This window comes from Anopheles maculipalpis, chromosome 2RL, assembly GCF_943734695.1.
Source record: "Anopheles maculipalpis chromosome 2RL, idAnoMacuDA_375_x, whole genome shotgun sequence".
In the NCBI taxonomy this organism is placed as follows: domain Eukaryota; kingdom Metazoa; phylum Arthropoda; class Insecta; order Diptera; family Culicidae; genus Anopheles; species Anopheles maculipalpis.
The window spans coordinates 87,829,716-87,841,678 of NC_064871.1; the positions used below are offsets into that span (position 1 = coordinate 87,829,716).

General features: G+C 44.3%; 2 protein-coding genes across 2 annotated transcripts; both read right to left on the minus strand.

Annotated features, from left to right (window-relative positions):
• Positions 1-1,878: 1,878 nt before the first annotated feature.
• On the minus strand, positions 1,879-6,247 carry LOC126567589 (malonate--CoA ligase ACSF3, mitochondrial). The gene is made up of 3 exons (XM_050223806.1): positions 5,778-6,247; positions 3,512-3,604; positions 1,879-3,446 (listed from the first exon to the last, which is right to left on the minus strand). Exons 1-3 carry the CDS (start codon positions 6,217-6,219, stop codon positions 1,879-1,881), a joined length of 2,103 nt encoding a protein of 700 aa, XP_050079763.1. The 5' UTR covers positions 6,220-6,247.
• Positions 6,248-7,553: 1,306 nt separating this feature from the next.
• LOC126567590 (U3 small nucleolar RNA-associated protein 25 homolog) lies at positions 7,554-9,371 on the minus strand. The gene has a single exon (XM_050223807.1). It carries the CDS (start codon positions 9,369-9,371, stop codon positions 7,554-7,556), a length of 1,818 nt encoding a protein of 605 aa, XP_050079764.1.
• Between the last annotated feature and the right edge of the window lie 2,592 nt (positions 9,372-11,963).

An 11,963-nucleotide genomic window follows, 5' to 3' on the forward strand; every position in this document is an offset into this window, starting at 1 on the left:
GCGCGCCTGCTTTGCTCGCTCTCACTCTCTCACTTATTCTCTCTCTTTCACACACTTTTTCGTGCTGATTTTATTTAGTTCCAAAAGGTTTTTTTTTCGTTTGCTCTCCCTTTTCTCACTCGTTCCAACAACTTTTCATTGCACGGATTTTCACGGTGCAAGCACCACCATCTCAACCCTCTCTTTCCCATCGCGATTTTTCTGCTAATCACCATTCCGATGCAAAGGTGGGAGGGGAGGAAGGGTGATTTTTTTTCTTGCTTTCCAGTTGTATCACCCCACACGGAAACATCGAACACACGCACACGCAAGCACACACTTCTAATCTCGTGAAATATATTGCACGAACAAAACGCACGAACACCTCTCTCCACACACGGTGGTAGAGCTTTGAAGCACTCGTTTTTCGTGCTGGCTGGCTGGCTTTTCTTTGCCGTTCGATAACCGTGGGTGGGTACCGAGCTGCTGCTGGTGGTCGGAAAACCGCAGTCCGTGCGCGAACTCTGGGTGCTTTTGCGCTACGTCACACACACACACACACACATACAAAAGGAACCTACGCCCACCGAAAGCAATAACAAAAAAAAAACAACGCACCTTCCAGCACCCTCGGGAACACCGTCACTCTCTTTGGAGATGGTTTTCTCGTCTTCGTGCGTGCTGTGGTTGCCCGTGGACCTACAATTTTTGCGGGTGAAGCTATCGGAACACACGGTACACGCACGGGAATCGTTCAATTCAGCGCGTATCGACAGTAATACACACCCTCGCAAAACCAACTCTGCTGAATTTTTGCGATTACACCAGCCCAGTGCTTCCCGATTATCCGGGGGTTCGGTGCAGGGCCTGGTGCGTACAGCAGGTGCGCACTATTCCGGGTTCCGGGTTTTGTCACGAGATCAAATCACGACCGGTTGAAGATGATGGACGCACAGGTAATGGAGCTTTTTCGGTGTTAGAGGTGATTCAGTTTTCAGCACAATCTAATAAATTACGTGCGGGGAAACGACCAGCGAACACGGATTAGAGCCTATATTTTCACTTACGAAAGCCAGCAAACAGCTCGCGCATCAAATGTAAACAAGACAGGTAAGCTTATGTCAAACGCTAACAGCTGACAGGGTTGCCAGCGATAGATATTCAAAATCGTTTTAAATTTAGTTCAAAAAATCGTATTAGTTGAACGAATTGGAATAATTTTATCAGGGATTATCTTTCGATAATGTAAAAGAATAATTGATTTTTATAAACAATTGAGGGCCGCGGACCAAGGGAGATTTCAAAAAGAAAATTTCAAGTTCCCATGAATGTCAGTGAAATTTACTCGCTTTGAAGTCGTTTTTTGTTAATCTGGCGCATAAATCGCGCCCGGCTCGTAACCAAAAACGTACAGCAGCAATCGTATTGATTTTCGGATATAAAATTTAAAAAATTGGCCGAAACCACATACTACGCCCCGGGGGCATCATAATATTCGTCAACAAATTTGGAAGCTTGTTGTCCTTAACCTTAATTTCCAAATACATTTCGTTCGTGTGTTATTGTTTCGCGTATCCTATCGGACTCGGTTAAAGAGTCCATTACACCCTAGAAGGCCAGTAAGTGCTCAGCCTCACTCGCATATTCCCAGTTACAATAGGCCGGTTAAGGGCCGAATATTCAAATACAATGCATAGGCTATTGAGACAATATGTTGAGACACACATTCGGTTCCCGACAATGGAAGCGGAAAAGTTACATCGACTGCATGTGACTAGGCGCGCGATATTGTTCCTTCTCCGCGTGTGTGTGTGTGTGTGTGTGTGTGTGTGTGTGTGTGTGTGTGTGTACGCGTTGTGCTTAAATACGTCTCTGTGTGTTTTGCGCGTGTTTCCCGCTTTAGGGTTTGTCAACGTTCTGTTCTTGTTCTTTGCTGGCTGTGTCGCTCCTCGGTGGTGTCGTCGCACTGTACAATCGTTCAATTAGCTCCCGTTTGTTAATCTTGCCCATTGCATTGCGCGGTATTTCCTCCACTATTCGCACCTCCTTCGGGATGGCTTGCTTGGGTAGCTTCTGTTCCAGCCAGACGAGCAGCTTCGGAATGCTGAACGATTCTGGTGGCTGCTGTTGGTCGGGCAAACTGATAACGGCCACCACCCGCTGGCCCCAGGTTTCATCCGGCAAACCGAGTACCGCCACATCGCTCGTGTCCGGATGTTCGTGCAGTGCCGTTTCGATCTCGAGCGCCGACAGCTTAAAGCCACCGGATTTGATTATATCGACCGAGGTGCGGCCGAGGATGCGTATCGTGCCCTGTTCGTACTGTGCTGTATCACCCGTCCGGAACCAACCTTCCGAGTCGAACTCGGACGCTGTTTCTTGTGGCTTTTGCCAGTAGCTACGAAATACCGAACTTCCCTTCACGTACAGTGCTCCGGCAATAGATTCCTCCGGGAGCGCCGGCGGCTTCTCCGCCGATGCTGCTGACGTCTGCCAAATGCCTTCATTTTCCCGGCCCTCCAACGTAAGCTGCCGTCCAGTTTCGGGTTCTACAATGCGCACACTAACCCCGGGCAATGGCATACCGACGCAACCCTGCTTTCGGCAGCGCCATTCGCCATCCTGCAGGTAAGGGTTCGAAATGGCCATACCGATTTCGGTCATGCCGTACCGTTCCAGCAACCGGTGGCCAGTGATTTCATTCCAGCGATCAAAGATGTTCCCTGGCAATGGCGCCGAACCGGAAATCATCAGCCGGATCTTGTTCTTGCAGTGTGTCTTCACGTAATCGCACATGCGCGCATTCTTGCCAAACACACTGTCGTACTCGCGGATCAGTAGGCCGTACATGGTCGGCACACCCATAAACACGTTCACCCGCTCCTTGGTGGTCATGTTCACGTTTAGCAGATAGCTCCACACGCTGCTGCTGTCGAACTTGGGCAGCATAACGCACTTCGCCCCAACCGCAAGTGGCAAGTTAAGTGCATTGATCGTACCGTGCACGTGGTTCAGTGGAAGTGTGTGCAGCACGGAATCGGCCGCACTTACCTGCCACGCATGGGACAGAGCGTTCAGCTGGGCATCTAGGTTGGCGTAACTAAGCACCACACCTTTCGGTTTACCCGTCGTCCCGGATGTGTACAGGATCAGCGCATTGGCATCGCGATAGAACTCCCCATTAAGGGCACTTTCCACCACGAGCGTATCGTTGAGCTGGAGTAAATTTTCTCTCCGTGGATCTAGGTAGGAAATGTCCGCCACGGGTGGTGACGGTGTGTCACCATTGGTCGGTCCGTTTGCATTGATCAGCTCGTGATTTACGACCAGCAAGGGTTTCTGCAGCTTTGCGGCCAATGGTTCCGCTAGGGGAAGAAATTCCGGCGTCGTCAGCAGCAGGGATGCATCGGAATCTTTGATGTAGTACTCGAGCAGATCGGCCGGATATTTGGCATTTAACGGGACAGCTAAAAGGCGGAGGGGAAAGGTTAATATATTTTTTGTAAAGCGATGAAACAAGTACACGACTTACCAACTTGTCCCGAAAACCAACATGCCCACTGGCTGATCACGTATGTAATATTGTTGGGGCAAAGGAATGCCACTCGCGATTGGGAAGCGCTACCTAAAAGAAAAAAGAAATTTGTCATGCATCTGGTAATTTAGTATTAATAAGCATATTACAGGTGTAAAAAATAAACGTATTATTCATTACAATAGTTCCTTAAAATTTTACTTTTTAGGATCATCGGAAAGCTTATATAAATCTTAATAACTTCGTTCTCCAATAAAAAGTAATCATTTAAAGATATTTTGCATTTACAGCAGCAGCAGCGGTAGGCACATTGGCTATCGTAGCAGGCGAAATTTTGTTTACCATTCATTTAGTACTGAAGCGTAAAATGGTGATTTATTGCTCATGCAGAAAAGCTTCTGCTGATATTGCTTGAATTGCTTTCGATTCATTCTTTGAGATGACGATGGAATAACGCCATCATTCCATTGCAAAAATGCAATATTTATAGTTCCTCAATTCAGTGTCAATATAAGGTCACATTTTCATTACGGTGTGCGGTAAATGAACGCTTAAATTTGAAACACCTTTAGTTAGCATTTAACCCCTGCAAAAAAACCCTGTTATGGCCCTAGGATAGACTAGAGAGTGCCAAACAAAACAAAGTACCCTAACAATACACACACTTTCTACGCACTTACACAAGAAAATTCATGCGAAAGAAAAACATCTAAACAGTGTTGCAGTACAGAAGAAGGTATGCCAAGTGATGAAGAGACAGCGGGTTATCGCTGACTCCCTCCTCCTGGCAGATGAGTGATAGGAAAGCGCATTTAACCTGACGGAGCTGTTTTGACGCTGATTGCCGGCTTTTGCCTGTAAGACCGTGGAACATGAGATCGTCAATGAACCGACACCAGTGAGCTAGCACATTCTACGCTGTGGCACACACTGCACCGCTCAGGAGGAAGCATTAAAAATAGTCTACTTCGGTCACCACCACCCACACGTTGATTCTGTGCTCGTGGCTGTCAACGATCAACCTGATGACGCCGGGGCGTTGGTCGTGCGACAGCAATCTCGAGAATGGGAATCTCTTATCGGTACGCAATCAAAACAAAAATGATTGTCTTGAGCCGATGAAGGTGTAAACATTGGATTTTTTTTATAATCACATGAGTAATTTCAAATACTTTCCTTTAACTCTCTGGGGTCTCCAAAGTTGGAAGCGGGATACTTATATTATTAAAATTCTTGCCAATTATTGTAATTTAATTATCTTGATTTGTATTTGGCTTCATAACTTCATTCCGTCTGGCATGTCGGACAGACAGAAATCGTAATAAATTATTTAGTTCACAAGGGTAAAGAAGAGTACTGGAAAGATGTACCTACTGGCCACCAATTTTTTCCCCAGACATGTATTAATTATGATCCTCTTTTCTTCAATGTTTTCTATCCATTTCAGTCACTTATTTTGTAGGCCGCAGTTTGGAGAACCGTACCACAGCTTTGAATTGGAATCGTATGCAAATGTCATGCACATTCACTGTACAAACATTGAGCAAAAGAGCAGGTTATTTGACACTGTAATATGATCGCTTCCGACGAGGATCAAATATTTGGAGTCTCATTCCACATGAACCTCCAGTGCCTTTCAAAACGGGGTGGCCGAAACAAGAATCCAATCATCGCCATCGTTGAGTCACGTTAAGATCAAATACTTCCCTGATCACCCAGGGAGATCGCAAGGCATGGCTTGCTATGTTCGTGCACTTTGACGAAAGCGAAAGACGACGAAGTCATTTGAACGACCTTCGCGAGCTCAGAGCTCACAGCATAACGTTGGTAAACAAACCGTTTTACTCGTTGATCCGTCCCGCTAGGCTAGGTTCAAGGTGACGAAGAAAAAACGTCACATGAAACGCACAATCGCAAACGGGTGAGAAAGAAGCTCCACCTCTCCCGATGATATCTTGTTGTTTTGGTTCTAACCCTGTATCGAATGCGCAAATATCTCAAATCATGTGCAAAACACTTGTACTATTTCTGTGTCTTGTTTTCCCCCCCTCGGTATGACACATACTACTGCTACTGCTTTACTGCTACTGGCGCCAACCTTCCGGCGGGTCGTTGCCGTTATGGATCCACAACTCGGCGGCCATGAACGTGTGTCATACTTCCAAAAAAGAGAAACCAGCCTCTCCTCATGCATGAGACACGCATCCTTCTCCCAGCACCGAGTTGCATCATGCTAGGACCAGCAAAAAAAAAAAAAACTTACCACAACATTTTGATATTTGTGCCGCAAGTCGTTTAACCGCTTCGTACAGCTGGATGAAGCTAAAATCTCCTGCCTGGTCACGGATGGCCGCTTTCTCACCGTACAGCAGTGCACGCTTAAATGGTGGCACAATCAACTGCCGGGCCACCTCCTGCTCGTACAACTTCGTTAACCGGCGCAACAGATCCGCATGTACCGCTTCCGGATCGAGCGGTGGACGATCACCGTCGTCAAAGTCTTTGGTCGCCGGTTTACGATTGTCGGCCTGGGAGGTGTAACTGCGGGCGGCCAAACGGGACGAATGTGGCCGCAAGCGAAGAAGGTAGAGATGATTCCGCCAGGAAGATGACACATTTAACCGGGGCGTGAGTGTGCTGGCAGTCGAACTGAGCGTATCGGTGGCCACCTCCAGGCAACGCCTGGCAACCATGAATTTCGTCATATTGAAAACGATGCTAGTAATGATGCACAGCTAGAGCACCGTTTTCCTGCAGCTAGTATGCTTTCCTCGAGAACCCTTGCTGCGTTCTTCTTCCGTGCGGTGCACCTGTACTCCGTCCGTCTACTTGTTATGAAATGCGTTTTCACTCCGGATTGTAATGAAAAATGTTCACCCGCGAGGCACTATATAACACCATGAATAAAGCACTGGGTGTCCGGGAGTTTTATGTATGGAAAGATAAACAGTGTAAAAGACTTGATATCAAAGATCCGATTTTTTCTTTTCGCTTTTTGTCCGCAGCCGAGGAAAAACACGTTCGCAGTGCCGACTCGATTTATTTTGAAGACTCTGCGTTCGGTTGCATCGGAAAGGTTGGTTCACGTGATTATTTTGACAGCTGACAATGACAGAGCTGTTGCTGGCTGCGATATTCGATCAAATTAAAAAAACTCGAAAAAAATGGTCTGAATTTGCCGTTACTTGCAGCAAAACAAATTAATATTAAAGGAACCAATTATTTTGTTTTTAAAAGTGGCAATGATAAGGGAGAGTAAGGTAGTGGGGCCGATCATGCAATAGTCCAGCTAAGAGAAAATGTGGGCAAGTAAGCCACAAATAGTAGGTGGCCACAAACCCTCTCACATGCAAGCTCCACAGTCGTTTGTGAACATGGCTGAGTAGGACATATTGAAAATATTAAAACTATTGGTTTATAAAATCCGAAAAATCTTATTTCATCTAGTTTTAATAAAATTTTAGTAATTCTATCATCTTTCTACTCAAATCATGTTTAAATATGATTTTTCCGTATATTAAGCCGTTTAAATTAAAAAATATGACTCGCTATAGAATTATTTCAAGTACAGTATGAACTGTCTCGTTTGAATGATGAAATAAGTTAGTGAAATGTTTTCTATAAATTAGTCTTATACATAAGCTAGCTTTTGCAACACTTAACAATGATTTCAAGTAACTTTCCTCATTTTAATAATGATTTATTTAAATAATATTTTTGTGTCCTACGCATAATGGTCACAATCTACCGTGATTTTTCGCACAAGCTTGCATGAGATGAATGCCGTACAACTTGAGGGCGTTTATTACTCTTTAGCCGATTACTGTAGTGTTCTGATCATGTCAGGAGTCTGATTAGGAGAACAGCACCAAATAACTTAGTTTTTTTAAGTCACGTTTAACAAATAGTTGTAACCGATAGGCTCGCCAGTCAGTTATTTAATGTGTACGATTTATTGAGAAACCTTTATTAGTACAACAGCTACACCAGACTCACGCCTTTCCTATTGGGAGAGGCACAATAAAAAGGACATACAATCTCACTGGCGGTCGGAAGTAAACTGGTGTACAATTTCCGGAGTCTTTAACATCGCTTTCGCTCTTCGGAATCCAAAAATTTCTCTCAGCTGGTATACATCACGCTTCGCGTAAAGCATCGTCACTGTCTTTTGTTCCGCGTCCTTATCGTCATTGACCATGGTAGTGATCAGCTCGGGATAGAATTGTGGATAAACGGGTGGTGCGTATATAATCAGATGACGTACACCTCGTATGCGATACCGTCGATAGTAGTGTGCCCGTTCGGAGTAGAGCAGAAAGTTTATGCTGCCGTTGAAGAACATCTCGAGAGCACGTGCAATGTTCTCATGTCGCGTCGCGTATTCGCTGATTTGCGTGAAACTGTCCTTCTCCTGTTTGAGATGGTTTTGCAAACGTACGAAATCGGAATCGTTCGGCACATAGATCATGCAGTGTGACATTGCGGCAGTCCGAGCTTGGGGTAGAATCATTTTTACGAAGTATGCAAATCGTTCTTTGCCGGTCTCTTGTACTGTGTCCTCCCGGATACGGTGGAATGTTTGTGGAATATTCACCATCACGTGTTCCATGCTGCCAGGTGCTGCATATTTGGTCGATCGTACCTTGCCGCGATAGTTGTGAAAGTGTTTGTTAAATAGCTCCCGAAACTCGGACAATTCGAACTCGGACAGTAGCACCGTCTGGCGGTAAAACTTGCTCCAGCCCTTCAGACACCATTCGCGAATACGCGAGAAAGCAGTACGGTTGAAAATTTTCGGTTGAAGATGTAAGTGTTCCAAGACGTGTAGTACATTGTGCCAGTTCTGTGCATAACAGACCTCTGCCTGATCAATAATGAGCAGCTCTATATTGGCAAGAAAATCGTAATCCCGATCATGTATATCCGATCTTCCGAGTGTCCGCTGAAGTCCAAGCGGTGACGCAATGATCAAGTCCGAAGTGTAGTACTGCGCGTACAGCCTCATTTTTTCCCAGTTAAATGCTATGCCGATCGAAAAGTTGTCATCAATGTTGCCAGCAAATGTACGCTCGTAATCGGCTGGCTTTGGATGTTGGCGCGAAAACTGTCGCCTAGGTTCGCCACCATACTCCTCTATAAAGCGCTTCCAATTAAGCACATTCTCCACATCGGTACCGGTGAACAGGTGTCGCAAGACATTAACACAATTCATGGCTGATTCTCGAAAAGGTACGATGATCAGCACCTTTGGGCGCACAAAGCCTTGATCGCGATATTCTACTGGTTTGGTCGACTGCTTTAGCTTGCTGGTGTGACGCTGAGTTTTACCAACTGCTTTCAGTACGTGGTTCAACGCATGAAAACAGTAAACATACCGTAACTGGTCTGCATTGTCGAAATTTCGTCCAGGGTAGTACAGATCTAGATAACCATTTAGCACCGCAAACATCTCACACTGCAGTGTGTCAAATTGTATCCGAATGTTGCGTGCTATCTTCTCTTTAACGTGCAACATGGCCCAATCGGTTAAACTGGGATCTTCTAATATCCTCGTTGTATCACTAAGTTGGCCGACATTATCTAGCGGTAGTTCGACGGAGCAGTACCCCAGACAATTTAACTGAATCCTTACAGTATCTAGATGGCGTGGGGCCATGGTAATAGATTCTATCATCGCACGAGTTAGGTCGAAGGTAGTATGCATGACGTAAGGATCCTTTTCACCTTCCTTATCGTCGCCAGGGAGAGAATCACTTCCCACTAGATTCGGTTCACAATTCATTAGCCGCTTCTTCCTCGATTTGCTACTTCCGGACTTCTTTCTTGATTGCCGACTATTTTCCTTGATTGCCGACATCTTCAGCTGCTCGTTCGTGGTTCGTGTAAGTTCTGAAAATGTTATTACAAACGCCAATCCATCCAAATCCATATTTCAACTAAACATTAACTAGAAAATAATAAAATAATGTACTTAGAAATTAAGATAGTTGGCTTTGCAAAGCGAATTGGACCCACCTCGAGAAGTTACTGGACAGAGTTGTCAATGCTAAATGTGATAGCAACGGCTGCTACAATATTTCCATCCATTTCCTTGTTGACATATCCCTTGCAACAAAATCTTGCTTCTCATCACTACAGTGAACAAGCACTTCTTACTCATGTAGATGCTTCTCACTATAGTGGGAAATGATACTCTTCACTATAGTGAGACGCATCTGCTCACTATAGTGAGAAACATGAATTTACACGCTGGCTAATGTTACCCTCAAACGATGAGGAGATTTCTCAATTTCAACGCACAGTTTAAAAAAAGGTCATCTGAATTTCAATCTGTTTGGCTCGTTTTGTTATTTTAGTTTTGTAACCGCATCCACCTGTGTTTCTGCGCAATTCTTCTCTCTACTACCGCAGCTTATGAAGGGCATTGCCAGTTTTGTGGGATTTTTCTTCTCTTCTTTCTGTTAGTTTTCATTCGTTGCTGTTTTTGAATCAATTCGCATATCGCTTGGGGAGAGCCGCATGCTACCCCTCTAACGCTGTGTCGCTTTTGTTTTCTTCGCATAACTGTACACTCAAAGCACGCACAGCAATATTTTTAACCCTCTTTTTGCTTGTTTTCGCTTCAGTTTATCCTTTGTCTTTTACACACGCACCCTAAAAATTGACCCTTTTCTCGTTAGGCAACGGAACAGAAACCTTATCCAGCCAATTAAATTACCGTATCACACACACTACTCCAGGATGCGCACACTTTCATTTCTACTACGCACATAAATAACCATAAAACGATTTGAGAGCCGGATGTGGGCGTCATTTTTTGTTGTTGTTACAAGTTACAAGTTGAATAAATAAAACGAAAAGAAAACATTTTTAACTATTAAAAACAAAGAAAGAGAGAAAAGGAAGAGGGAATCTTAAAAGAGATGGCGTGTGTTTAATTTGTGAGAAGTGGTAAAGGTTGTTAAAACCAATAAGTCTGATAGTAAAATCAATCGTCCAAAATTAAACTTAAATTTAAAAACTATTTAGTCGCTTTAAGGAGCTTAAAGAATAGGATTTAAAAAAAAACAAAAACATGCGATTTTAAATTTAAAAGTTACACATAAAACACTCCGTTTTGTAAAGCGGAATTCTGATTCAGTAATTTTAGCGTTTGTAACCTCCTCCTTGGCTTCTCGTATCCCCGTTTCCCATGACTACACTATTCTTCAAAGGCGTCGCCTGAGCCTGCTGCTTCTCGAAATCAAGTATTAAACCGTATAGTGTAAACGTTGTTAGCTAATGTATGTTATTGCGCGCGCGTGAACGTTGGTACTGGATAGTGATGATCGATATTTTAACCGTAGCGATAGTGTGCACACCAACCGCACACTTCAGTACACTACCACACGTTTCTCGATTTCAGGCGGGCTCGTTTTCGCGCCCCGTCTCGCGTTTTACTTCCACCCTGCTGCGGTGGCGTGACGTTATACACATTATGCAACAAAAAAGCAGTATTAATCTGCATTGAAAATACTAAATATTGTCCTCGTGGTTTCATCCTTTCTCTCTGCTATCTCGCTTTAGTGCTTGTAATTTCTTTTTTTTTTTTTGCAACGCTGCACACAAGGACACTAAGCGCTCCTATCACGGATGCGTTTGTTCCTTCTTTACACTACCCTCGGCTTTCACAAACTTTCGTTACTAATTTTTTGTGTATGCATGTAGTAAAACAAGTTCAGAAGGTATTGTGTATAATTTGATTTGAATTTCATCATTCGCTCATCCGGATCTTTCACCGCACTAAATTGTCCTTTTTTTGTATATTGACACATTACGTCCAGCTCCTTTATAGTGCGCCCGCCCGTGCCACCGTCCTCCAAGAGACCAAGTGCGAGCAATTTTATTTCTACGGCTTAATTCGGCAACGGCTACATTTGGAAGCACCATCTGTGGGCGGATGGCCGTGTGTGTTTGTCACTGTATGTATGTAGCCTCGCGATAAGACATTTGTAAGGTTTAGAGATTAGGATTTTTGTGGCCATGCGTGCACATGTGTGTGTGCGTATGTATGGAGTACAGATCCACCACAACGGGATCAGCTTACTAATGCTCAATGTACAATGGTAATAGCGTAAGTGTGTGTGTTTGTGTTAAGAAAGCAGCGTAGAACAGATTTTTAGTACTATAAGGGGTATATGGTATATTGCTATGCCACACGCTAATACGCGATCGTTGTTTCGGAATTCGATGAATTTTAACCACGATACGAGTGAAACATTAGTGAATCGTACGTTCCTCGTCGAATAAGGGAGAGAGTAAACGTGTGTGTGTACGATGAACAAGAACTGTTACAGCTATAGTATGAATGCGCTTTACCTTTGCTTTTCTAAACTTCAATACAGAGCGTATATTCTAAACGGATCGGCTGTAGAGAACCGATCTTTCCTACCGCGATCGTGTTACCGTA